Source organism: Sapajus apella, unplaced genomic scaffold (genome assembly GCF_009761245.1).
Source record: "Sapajus apella isolate SASKATOON/1434 unplaced genomic scaffold, GSC_monkey_1.0 scaffold31, whole genome shotgun sequence".
Taxonomy (NCBI): Eukaryota; Metazoa; Chordata; class Mammalia; order Primates; family Cebidae; genus Sapajus; species Sapajus apella.
Genome location: NW_022436971.1, coordinates 191709 through 205183, shown reverse-complemented (window position 1 = coordinate 205183; position 13475 = coordinate 191709). Strand labels below are relative to the sequence as shown.

The 13475-nt window shown below is 40.1% G+C and overlaps 1 protein-coding gene across 3 annotated transcripts in view; it reads right to left on the bottom strand.

Moving 5' to 3' along the window:
* Positions 1-1214: 1214 nt before the first annotated feature.
* The window catches only part of ASXL2 (ASXL transcriptional regulator 2), a 69252-nt gene continuing 56991 nt past the window's right edge, over positions 1215-13475 (bottom strand). For all 3 annotated transcript variants that reach the window (XM_032293909.1, XM_032293911.1, XM_032293910.1), the window contains one exon: positions 1215-11948. In XM_032293909.1, the coding sequence (XP_032149800.1) occupies positions 9495-11948 (2454 nt within the window). In that variant the 3' untranslated portion in view covers positions 1215-9494. The remainder of the gene's footprint in view (positions 11949-13475) is intronic.

Sequence of the window (13475 nt, the reverse complement as noted above, 5' to 3'; positions counted from 1 at the left end):
AGTACATTCACAATGTGGTGCATCCATCACTACTGTCCATCTCCAGAACTTTTTCATCTTTCCCAGTGGAAATTCTTAATATTGAACACTAACTCCTTAATCCTTCCCTACTCCCTAGCCCCTGATAATCAGCATTCTATTGTCCCTAAGAATTTGGCTAGATATCTGATATAAATGGAATCATCCAATGTTTGTCCTTTAGTCTATTTCACTCAGCATGTCTTCAAGGTTTATCCATGTTGCATGACAGAATTTTTTTATAAGGCTAATATTCCCTGTATATATTTATATACACATTTTGTTTATCCATTCATCAATGAACATTTGAGTTGTTTCCACCTTATGACTACTGTGAATAATACTAAAAATACTGACATACAAATGTGTTTGTGTCCCTGCTTTCACTTCTTTTGGGTGTATACCTAGAAACGGAATTGCTGGATCACATCATTTTTTGAGTATGGTTTATACTGTTATCCACAATGCATACAACATTTCCACCAGCAATGCACAAGGTCCTTTGTGCACATCAAGTCATTTGCCCATTTTTTGAATTGTTCTTTATATATTTTCAATATTATCAGATAAATGATTTGCAAATATATTCTCCCATTCTGTGTGTTGCCTTTTAACTGTTGATAATGTCCTTTGAAGTACAATTTAAACATTGTCTTTCTTTTGCTGCCCATGCTTTTGTCATAACATTCAGAAATCATTGTCAAACCAATTGTGAAACTCCCAGTTTTCTTCTAAGACTTTAATTTTCCCCTAGTTAATTCTTATATATTGTGTAAGGGTCCAATTTCATTCGTTTGCATGTGGATATCACATTTTCCCAACACCATTTGTTTAAGACCGTCCCTTCCCCATTGACTGATCTTGGCACCTATGTTGAAAATCACTTGACCATGTATGTGAGCAGTTATTTCTGGGCTATTCTATTGCATTGGTTTATATGTCTGTCTTTATGCCAGGACCACACCTTTGTGATTACTGCAGCTTTGTAGTATGGGTTTCCTTTTCATTCCTGAAAGATACACACTTTATCTGGCTCATGTTGAGTTCTTAAACCCCCCTTGTTTTCTGACAAGATTAGCACTCCCTGTAGTACTCAACTTCAGTCAGGTACAGCTGCGCATGGGGGACTGGACAACAAACAGGTAAGCCATTCCACATGGTGTCTGGTTCCCTTGTAACAGAAAAGGCACAATCGCTAGAGTAAAACTGTCTGCCTTTACTCATCATAGAATAAGTCAGTAAAATATGGTTTGTCCATGTGCAGAAACATTATACATTCAACTTTGAAGAAGGTAGTTTTTAAAAGACCAATGAAAGAAAAGTCTAAAACTGAGAGGAAAAAAGACGATAGTGAGGAGTTAAAAGGCAGAGTTTATTTGTCAAAGTGCTAAGGCCTACATGCACAAAGATTTTAAGTTAACAAGAATTACATAGGGTCAATTCTTCCATTCCGACTTCTCTTGGTGCTGGTGAAGGGTGCGATGCATTCATAGAATTAAGACAGGTTTTAAAAAAAAAAAGGTGAAAGCACTTACAGCTAATTTTTTTTTTTTTAATTTCTAGAGTTTCATTTGTCATGTTCTCTAGATCTTTCATGGATTCCAGAAATTTTGTGTATTCTCCAAGAACTTGCTTTCTAATCAGTACTTTATTATTAGAGAATAAATTAAGATGTTTGTCCCAACCTAGAATCTGTCTCCTTATCTAACAAAAGGGTAACCAAATCCAAGACTTTGGAAGGATCTGATTAACTTAAAATGTGTGCAAAATGATTTTATGTAGGTTAAGCTGGGGTCACTACTGAAGAAGTCTCCAAACTACTGAAACTTGCCTAAAAACCTAAAATGAAAAAAAACTGCTGACTTAGGGTCAAAGCCCAACTCTAGCATTTCCAAGCTCTAGGTATCTGAAGACATTAGATTCTGTTTTTTAAAAGAATGTAAAATTTTATGTACAATACTTTCCATAGGAAAGATATAAGCTGTGTAAAAAATAGTTCTAAAGTATCTTCAGATATTTTGGTAACATTTAATGCAGTGCTTTCTAATTGGGCGAATTTGAATCTTAAATATTTAAATATTTCAAGAATCCCTAACTTAATAATAAGTGTTGACTCAAGTTGGTCTAATATAGTGTTTAGAAAGGCAAGTTCCATTTCACTTGGTAAGAGGTACACAATCCTAAATCCTGATTAGTGGCAAAGCCACCACAGTTCAATAGAAAACTAGTCTTTACTCCAGAGAATGTCTCAAATCAAGCTCCAGGTTACACTTACGGCAATTCAACATTACATTAAGTGAGTCTAAAACCTTAAAAAGAAATCTCTCAAAAATGGAATAAGCTACTTAATTCAAAGTTTACTTAAATCCATTTAAAACCAAATTCCAGGTTATCTTTCTTCTCCCTAAAGCATCCTCTAGGTTTTACAATTAAGAAGAATATCAGGATTTTAAAAAATTCCCTTTAGGTTCTTTAGGGTTTGAAGCAGTACAAAGACCGAGGTTGAAGTCACTCTTCAGGAAAACCACTATCTAGCCACACCTCATCTCCAAGTTGATCATTTCTGGCTCTCTTCCTGGTTTCACTTGTTCTTCCTGTCACAAGATCTCCTTCCAGGGAATCTCTTTTTAGGTTAAGGCAGAAAGTTACATGGAAGTACAGTATACAATCCCCATGAAAAAACAAAACAAAACAAAAAAACAAAACCCCCTCAAAACCCAATCTTGTTAAAGGTTACCAAGCATTAGGAAAACCGAGGACATCCATCCTCCTGGTTCCTGGACAGAGTTGAGACTACATTACATAATAGAATACACCAAATTCTTCTTTGAAAAGCGCTAGAGTTCTGCTGAAGCCCTTTTTAATTCAAGTTGTGACTTAAGAGAAAAAAAAAGAAGAAAGAGCCAGTTCTACAACATTAGAAAAGGACACGAAAGTAATTTTATCCATTATGGAAAAAAGCTGGGATGCAACAATTACAAATGAAGACATACAGTTACTTATCATCTGTAAGATGAAAATCATGTTTTAAGAAAAATTCCCTTTAGCTCCTTTTGGGTTTGAACAGTGACAGGAAAGCTGCATTATTTACTCAGCTGTATTTGAAAGAGTTAGTTTAACAAAACACTAACTTACTGACCTAAATTAGGAGACAGGGATTGCTGTTGGCCTGCTTCTAATTTAGATGTCATAGATTTCTCGAAATTTCTATAAACAACTTTAGCTATTCCAACAATAGTTCTCAAAAAAGGTGCATTTTATTAATAATGGCTACTCATTTCCACACTTTCTTCGTCTAGGGACCTTCTTTCCTTTCTTCATGTGTTTGCCACTATTGTGTCCAGTGTCTCAATCCATTTTTCAACATATCTTGGGGAAAAGTTTAGCATTTATTACTCCTTGAGCCCAGAACTTGAAATATGCTGTATGGTCACTACTTTAGGAAAACCTTTCTGCAATTTACATGACTATTTTCACTTACCTTTGTATAAGCAGCACTTTAATAGTGCTTAGCACACAGTAGGTGCTCTATAAATACTTGAATTAGTAAATAACATGATTCGTACATAAAAAATTAGACTTCTAAAGACCAGTTGAGGTCAGGTAGTCTCAGAGGCAATGAACACAGGTTTCTATGACTCTGTGAAGTAAATAAAGGGTAGCTGGGGGTCCAAGCTGAAGCTGTCTTGTCTTCTGGTATGTTGCTTTCTCCCTCAGCTGCAGACCAACTCTACTTGCAGGCACCCAGGTCATCACCTGAATATAAATTTATCTTCCCACGAGGTAGGAGGCCCATCTAAATAATGATAAATATGTACTAGAAATGGGGAGTCAATCTTTGTAAATGGTCATTATGGATTAGTTTGTACACATTTAAATATTTTACCTTCATTCCTATATATGGAAATTATGAAGATGCTGATGTTCCCTGAGACTTAAGTTTCCTTTAGAAATAGCACATTTTCAGCTAAGATCTAGACTGCTGTTCTCTTGGAAGGCTGAATTACCTTCAACGTCTCGGGACAACCCAGATATTTGACATTTCAATATTTAAAAAATAAAAATTGTCTTTTAAAAAGCCAATGTAAAGAAAAAAAAAGCCAATGTATCCTTAACTTCCAAAATACACTTTTTTTTTTTTTTTTCCAGTGAAAATAACCACAACTGGGCAATTATGGGAACTAGTGAACTACAATAAAAAGTCAGTCTCATGGGTCATCAAGATACATTCTTGAAAATCTGACCTTAATAATTTTTCTTTCAGGTCATCAATGATTCAATGTATTATTCATTTGTTAAAAATTGGGCTATATACCTTTCTTTACAAAGACCATGTAGGCACCATTTTGCTCCTATCATATCCTAAAATCAGGTATTTACTTTGCAGCCACAAATTCGTTCTCATGGATTAGACAACAATCTCAGCATGGCATACAATTAACCTCTCCTAACAACTGGCTCAGTTCTCATTTCCATAGCTACCCTTCCTGACACAAGGGAGTTCAAAATTCAAGTGTCACGTGCTGAAACAGAACCTAATCAAGGCACAGGTGGTTCTCTTCACACAATTCTCCCAGCTCTTTAAACTTTCCAGATTAGACAGGCAGGAAGGACGTGACTGGCTATGAAACTCACTCCTGAGAGAACTGGGAAACGGAAAAAAAAATTTTTTTTCTATCATCTTCAAGAGATTATTTCTTCATACTCCCCTAAGGCCTGGAAGGCGGTGGCAGTAAATGTCTGCTAAGAATTATTAACCACTGTGGAGAAAGGAAAACCTATTTTTTCCCCTGAGATATTTCCTTACCATTCTTTGATTTAGAAGCAAACAATGGGCACATTAAGAAAGAGGCTGTACCACGTTTCTTCACTTCTCCAGTAAGTTAGGTAGTTAGGAGACAAAACAGATTAAGGGAGAAAACATGGAGACAGACAGATGAGGAAAATTTAATCAGTTTTACTTAAATTCCGAAACAAATACACTACCCTGATTTATCACCAAGTTCCTGATTTTACTCTTGTCCATACAATCTGTGGGAACCATCCCATGGTAGCATAAGGCAACAACTGAGGCCCTTCCCCACGCCACTCTCAGATGTACGTCAAACCTTAAAATTCACCAAAAACTCCAAGGTTTTTATTTTCACTTTTAATGATCTTTACTTAATAATAAAATGAAAAATAAGAATATAGGAATACATACAATCTATATACATATATTTATTGCAAATACTTAAAATTCTTATGTAAAATGATTTTCTATATTTGTGAAAAAATATGACTTTTTAAATGGTGTTGACACCAACTTCTCTGTACATACCCTCAATTCCAATGTTAACAATTCCTTTAAAAAGGCAAAAGACACAAAAGTTTAGCATTTACCAAACCAGTCTGTACAAACCTTATAGCCAGAAGGGAAAAAAATAGCTTGTGGTAAATAAAGTCAATTTTCTTTTAAAATAAAAAATAAACCCCAAAACTATTCCCCTTATTGCATTTTTCTGAAATAATCTGAGTGTCTTTAGAGTAACTTCCTTTGAAATAATTTGTGCCTTAACAGTGAGGTCCTACATCAAACATACCATATATGAGAAATTCAAGGTCTTCCACTGTCACTTTTTACATAGATATTAAAATATATATTACTTAAAATATATTACTGGAAAGCTATTTTTAAAATTGATCTTTAATAGTTGTATCAAATGTAAAGCATTAAAAAAAATAAAGTAACCAAGAATCTACGAAGCTACTGCTTCAACTTTAGGAAATGTTTTACCTACTGTTCTCGTTCAATAGGTTTGTAGGTATTGAAACACGGTAGAAAAGGTCCCTGCCTATCATCATGTTTCTCAGAGTCTCTTTGGACTATTCTATAAATTGAGCTGAAACTACCCTTGGCCAAGTTACTTACTTAGCACACTGTTGGAATGAGATGGGGAGACTTTTCACTCCTTGCTATGATGTGAAACCTCTAGGTCAAAGAGAAAACACTCTGGCACTGCTCTTTGATTGACAGTGAGTTCTAGAAATAAATAGCAGTGTAATGACCAGAGAAGCCCCCGCCCTCCCACCCCCTTACAGCAAATCACTTCACCAGAGAGTTAGTTATGGCTCTCTAAGATGGAGAAAGGCAATAATAATCAACAGAATGTTAACTGTCAGGTCATTAATATGTATGATTTTGCACCTTCACCTGGAAGGCAATGAGGTCTTCCTTTGGCTATTTAAATCTGAGATAAGATCTAAAACATGTACATCTGTATGCCTTCACAGCCCAATAGGTATGCTCTCTCCACCCCAAGAAAAGTTTCCCATTTGCCAGCTCTTTGAAATGTTACATGAAATACCACAGATAGCTTCAGTATCTTGAGCACAGGGGTTAAGGAACAGAAGCAGGACAAACAACTCCAGGTTATTTGGCTTTACTTTCTGTTTAATAGGATGGAAAATTCTAATCAATCAAAATTATTTAAGATTCAGGGAGACTTCTTTACTAGACAACTTAGAATCTTTATAAACAAGACTGAGGCTATATTAATAATGCTATCTCCTGAGGTGACCTGCAGTGGAGGGTATCTGAAGGCTGGAGAAGGGTACACGGAAGGCGTATGCATCAGGCATAATGCCTGACTAGTCACTGGAAATAATGCCAGGTCATATCCTAAGAGTAAGCTCAGCACTTATTAAAACTTTTCAGATTGAGCTGAAAGGGAAAACAGTTCAAAAACTAAGGTAAAGATTACTTTAAAGGTGCTGTTAGAGTACCATACTAATAATTTAAAGGTTTTCTTGTTTCTACTGCTTCATTTTCTAAAAGGTCAGATTGTAATATTTTTTTTCTGTTCAGCTTATAAGATGAATTGCTTTCCACTTGAAACCTCTGTGTTGAAACAAACTGATAAATAGATTGGTATTCAATTTTACTACTCATCTAAGAGAATTTAACTGTTCTCTCATCTGGTCAAGATTGAGGCAGTGTATCTAGATGGCAATATCTGTTTTAGGAGTATTCCTAAACGCAAATATTTAGCTGAGTATTATTTGTTAAGATAATCTGGTGAACAGCAATGTTTAGGACCTATCTATAATAGCCTGGGTCAAGATGAAGAGGCACAATATGGTTTGCTCTCTAAATGAACTTAAAAATCCCTGATATCTTTCCTCCTTTCCTGGTTATAGTCTGCTCATCCTCAAGTTAAGGGAACCACAGAGAAAAACCTTTCTGATAGGAAAGGAGTAAAGCAGAAAAGTAACTTTCATCAATCCAAATTGGTAACTGACATTTAGCATGCAGTCAATTCTGAAACTCTCAACCTCTTCCAGCATGCAGACCAGCCCTCAGCCCTGGGACTATGGTGGAGTGAAGGGGTGGGTGGGGCAGGGAGAGTTCTACTCAGCAACAGGTCTCTTCCAACTCTTCCTGGATTGCCTAGGGTACTGAATGTTTGGGAGCACCATGATTTCTGTTTCGTACTGGTTCTTGGCTTGAAAATACACTCCTTATCCCCGATCCTTGCAGTCTTCTTATCTCTTAGCTGTGCGCATGGTGGAAGAAAGGGGGAAAGATGGAAGGACATATTGTCCTGACTGAAGCTGGAACACAGATATTAATCCTATATTGGCTTTGGGCCACAAAAAAGCCAGAAGTGAAAAGTGAAAAACAGTGAGTTTCTTATGAGGCACAGTAGGGACTGTGGGAAAGCATTAAACAGTGTGTGATGTTGGGGTGGGGTGAGCAGGGGTGGGTAGTAGAATGGGGCAAAACAGAGATTATTGCCTATTTTCTCCTAATCTGGAATGTGACTTAACAAGTTTAAACTGTTTTGCATTTTGTAAATATCACATCCTGAATATGAATGACAAATACAACTGTACTATGTTGCACTAACATTTGTACTTTACACATTCCAAATTAGGAGACTTGAAATCAACATGCAAATGATGCAAATTGACACCCGCCCATTTAATACAAAATTCTGGTAAACTGCAGGTTTATTTTACTGTTCCTTAACCATGATCTAAATATTATGTACTCACAAATTCTTCAGTCACTAGAGAAGGATAAAAAAAAAAAAAAAAAAAAAAAAAAAAAAAAAAAAAAAAAAAAAAAAGGAAACAAGAAGGGAAAAAAAAAACAAAAACAAGTAACAAAAAAACTTTGGGGCAAAAAAATTTTTCTTCCTTTCCAGATGTTCCCTTAGCCATTCACTAAGGCCCCTTTACATTAGAAATGTCTAGTGCTCAGACAGCAGTAATCCAAACAGGGGACATATTTTCTAAAACAGGGAAAGTGTCTTGTACTGTGCATGTATGTGCACATACACGTATGTGTAAAGTAAGATATAATAAGATTATGTCATCATGTTCAGATGCCTGGGAGGTCTAACAGGTTGAACAGAATGAACAAACGTGGCATTGGTGAGCTTTTCTACTTGTAAGAGCTGACTATAGAGCACTAGGTTCATAGGTTGGGAGAGAAGAGGAAAAGAGAGGCTACCTCGTTCTAGTGTCAAAATTGTTTTCCAAAGTTCTTTACATTCAATTGAACAGTTTCTGTGGTTTCACTCCCCTTGCTCAACAAGATGTAGGTCAAATCACCCAATCACTAACACTTTCCTGTTCGTTTTATATTAGTACTTAAAAACAGTTATACTACAAATGAGTAAGTGCAGGGACAGGATGTTTTTGTTGGAATTGTTGTACTGCACAGCCTATAACAATACAGGGGGTCCCAGAGAGGTACTCCCTTCACAGACTACATTCACTGTCTCAGGGCAGGGGGTGCAATTAGGGAGCAGCAGGGATCCACAAATTCCAAGCAGAGTGCTTGGCAACAGTACTAGTCCATGGAAGTCAGGGCTTTGAGAGTCTGAAACACTACCTGTGAAATGAATACCTTGCCAAAAATTTCAACTTAAGAAGATTCCACCTAAGGTAAAGGGACTGAGTAAGCCCTGAATCCAAGTCCTGCAAAGGCTGAATAATCTAGGAATAGCCTGTGATCAGACTGTCCAGACACAATCAGTGTGAATGGTCATTCCTTCACTTTCCTTTTCCTAACTTCCTAGGAAATGTCAGAAGGGAGGCAGCTTCCTTTCACCATGCTGGCATTAAACTTTTCTCAGAGTCACAAGTAGTAGAACATAAATCTGAATTCAAAGTAATACATTATTACCTAAACACTTGGAAAATAATGTTAAACAAAATGTGACATATTTACATGATTTTGTAAGTGCAAACTTGTCACAAATTCACAAAGTCTTGCTTGACTCAGACTTACTATACAAGGTGCTCTTCCTCTATAATGTACTTTGTATTCCTGATTAAGTAACATTTGTCTCTGAAGACAACTGAAACCTACTTGTTTATTTCTGTGATTCCAAACGGATGCAAAAAAAAAACAAAAGCAAAAAAGAAACCCAACTGGTCAACCCTTCCCTTCCCCATCCTTTACAGTGTGTCTCTTTCTAGTCTCCTTACCGAACGACAAGGCAGGAGACGCACAGTTTGGAGGGGCCAATGCAATCATCATGGCAGAAAGCTCCACACCCTTTGCACATGATCATGGCTTTCAAGCGGCAGTAACATTTCGAAGGTGTGCCCTCTATGCTGTTCTCCTCAGGGAAGGCCTGAACAGGAATGGTCTGGCCATGGCTGCTGGGATTCATAGCTTGGCTAGCAGGGATGGTAGTGACAGTCACTGAAAATGACATGACATCACCTACATTGCTAGATACCTGGCTACCTGGTATAGCAGAGTTATGGTCCATGTCTGATGAGGTGGAGACATTGATCATGCCTCTGTAGCTTGGCCCTATCTGGGTGGGGCTTCCATACAACTTCGGGGTTTGCAGGGGTGGGAGGAGTAGAGGCTGGTGGGTGGGGCTGTCTGCAGGCAGAGGAAGAACGGTAGAATTGAAAAGCTCCGGGCTGCTGCGCATTGTCTTACCTCTTACTGCACGAGCCATCTGCTTCTGTGCTGCCTGAATTAAATCTCTGGCTAGGGTCTTTTCATCAAATGTTTGACCTCTAGTGAACAGGTAATTCTCCTTACTTAAAGTGGTTTGCTCATTCACTGGTATCTCAGCCTTCACATTCTTGCTAGCTAAGCAATCACTGGTAGATAGAGTTTCCCTGCTGTGGTGTGCTGAACTTGCATCACCTTTGCCAGTACTCTGGGAAACCTGGGTCTCCTCTTTCCCCATGACAGATTCCTGCTCGTCACCAGTACTTTCCTCCTCAGTGTCATCTTCTTTGCTGCTGCTACTCTCTCCTGTTGCATTTTTACAGTCTGTATATCCCATTTTCAAGGCTTCAGTGGGGCTGCTTAGACAAAAACGGTCTTCAGGGTTTACAGAATGGGTCCTCCTAAAGCTCTCTGAGCCCCGGCCATAGGTAGAAATATTCAGTAAGTAGTGCCCGGCCATTGCAGGTTTGGATGTCCTTCTGCCAGCAAAACCCAGCATGAACCTCTGGCTTGTGGAGATGTCTTCTAGCTGGAAACCTGAGTGAGCAAAGTTGAACTGCGAAGGTGGCACAACTGAGAGAAGATTCTGCCTCCGAACCCTCTGAATGAGAGTCTGAAGGATCTGATCTTGGGTTGCTTTACTTAGTCCTTCTTGGTACTGGTGTGCATCAATGCTAGCATCCCTCAGCTCCTTAGCTGAAAAGAGCTGAAGGGGTCTTGGAACGTGGGGGAGCTGCTTACTTTGCAAAGTTTTGCCCAGCTGCTGCTGCTGTGTAGCTGGATGGGACTGTCTCTCATTAACTTCCTCTCTGGTGCTATTTTCTGTTGTGTTGGTACCTATGAGTGCTCCAATCCCCCTTTCCTCTTTCATAGTCAGTGGAACTGTTTTCATTTCAACTTTGGTGAGAGGTTTAGGCAGAATTTGCTCCATGGGAACATCTTTGCCTTGAAGCAGCTGAGTCACTAAAGGATTATTAGCAGGGATACTAGAGGTTGGTCTTAAAGTGGGTCCATTCATGTTTAAAGAAGTTCCTGGGGTTTTAAGGCTAGAGGCTGCTGGCAAAGTGCTCGAGGGTGGAGCTGATCCGGCAGGTCCTGTAGTTGCACTGACCTGGGGTACAGGAAGCTTTTCTAAAGTGGCTGTGGTCAACAAAGATGTTAAAGGGGAGGGAGTTACAGCCACTGGCACACTAGCATCCGCCTTTGATGAAGCTGAAAGGTTAGGTATATTCTTACTGGGACCTGCTTTGAGCTCAACTATGCCATCAGCTACAAAATGAACAGGTGAGGCACCTGAGATTAGAGCAAGACCTGTTGGAGGAGAAGGTGCTTTCTCCTGTCTGCAACTACTGGGCCCCTGTGGATGGCTGAGAGAGGCCACAGTGGCTGTTGCCCGGGTGGGGTTCAGCTTATCATTATCCAATTTCTCTATGTGGGCTGGTGATGGGACGCTTGTGCATGCTCCACTGACGGCAGGTGTTGGAGGCACTGGGGGGGTTTGCTGTAGTTGTGCTCCAGAGACACTATGAGGCTGTGCCTGGCCTGGGGTGGTCTTGGTCTCAGACTGGGGCTGAGTCTCTGGACCACAGGGTAAAAGCTCTCTCGTACCTCCCCTGCTTCCAGTTCCTGCCAGTTCCAGTGTGGGGCCCTTTCCAGTTTCACTGACTCTGTCTGAGGCTGGACTGCCTCCTCTAGCAGTCTGCCCTTCACCACCCTCTCCTGGACCTTGTCCACCCCCTGGGCCAGGTCCTGGAATGGTCCCTCTAACTGAGGCGGCTGCAGCAGCTGCGGCGGCTGCAGCAGCTGCTGCCCTCTGTGCTTTGACCAGTTGGGCTTTTGCTTTGATGTCTGCAAGAGTTCTGGCTCCTGTTCTGTTAGGACTAGTGATGGAGACTGGAAAACGAGCCCTGGGAGAGACCTGCGATGGATGAAACGGCATTGGGGAGATTCTGGAGACCGGGATCTGAAAAAAGTAGAGGGGAAAAAACAACAGAGCTTAGTTTTCATTTATAAGAATAACAAAACTGCATTAGCCCTCATATTTTAAAAACAGATGAACACTACAGTACCTGTGACAAACATAGGAGGTCTATGGCTGAGAGGTCAAACCTTGGAGACAGCAACACCAGTTTGTCTCTAGGGTCCTTACATCCACTTTTTCTATTATTGGTGCCAAAGATGACTGCTTCTGCTCTCACCCCAAATCCCCATGCCTGTTTCCCACCTCAACTTCCTCATAATGTTACTACTACAAGTGCTCATTATGATACAAAGCTTCCTATGGTCTTTGCATTTTTAAAAAGTGTGTCTATGTTTGAGAAAGAAGGGAAAAGCAAGCCAGCCACCCATAACACTTCTTAGCTTTTTTCTTTTACTTCTTAGCTTTACTACCAAGGTCCAGGGGAAAATACTTGCTTTTCTCTGTTCTACACATATAATACACACACGCACACAGAGTTGGGCTGGATTATCTCAATTTACACAGGCTTCTAGATAGCGCTGGAAGGAAGACAATGTGTGATCTACAGGAGCCCCCACAATGCCCACGCACACAAGGGAGCATGTACATAATGTTGAACAGCCATTCTCATCTCTGGCTGGTATTATATTTACTTGAGTAACCTTTTAAAAATATACATGCTCTGCGTCCTATCCCAAAATGTACAAATTAAAACCCCCAGGACCTTAGGAATTTTTTTTTCTTTTTTTAGACAGGGTCTTGCTTTGTCACCCAGGCAGGAGTGCAGTGGTGTGATCTTGGCTCACTGCAACCTCTGCCTCCTGGGTTCAAGTGATTCTTGTGCCTCTGCAACCCGAACAGCTGGGAATACAGGTGTGTGACACGACCTCTGACTAATTTTTGTATTTTTAGTAGAGATGGGGTTTTGCCATATTGGCCAGGCTAGTCTGGAACTCCTGACCTCATGTGATCCATCTGCCTTGGCCTCCCAAAGTGCTGGAATTACAGGCATGAGCCATTGCACCTAGCCTGAAAACGCCTGGCTAACATGTTGAAACCCCATCTCTACTAAAAATACAAAAATTAGCTGGGCGTGGTAAGAGGCGCCTCTAATCCCAGCTACTTGGGAAACTGAGGCAGGAGAATAGCCTGAACCCGGGAGGTGGAGGTTGCAGTGGGCTGAGATCGTGCCACTGCACTCCAGCCTGCGCAACAGAGGGAGACTACAGCTCAAAAAAAAAAAAAAAAAGTATTTCTAAAAAGCCACTGTCGCTGGGCGCGGTGGCTCAAGCCTGTAATCCCAGCACTTTGGGAGGCCGAGGCGGGTGGATCACGAGGTCAAGAGATCGAGACCATCCTGGTCAACACGGTGAAACCCCGTCTCTACTAAAACCACAAAAAATTAGCTGGGCATGGTGGTGCGTGCCTGTAGTCCCAGCTACTCAGGAGGCTGAGGTAGGAGAATTGCCTGAACCCAGGAGGCGGAGGTTGCGGTGAGCCGAGATCGCGCCATTGCACTCCGGCCTGGGT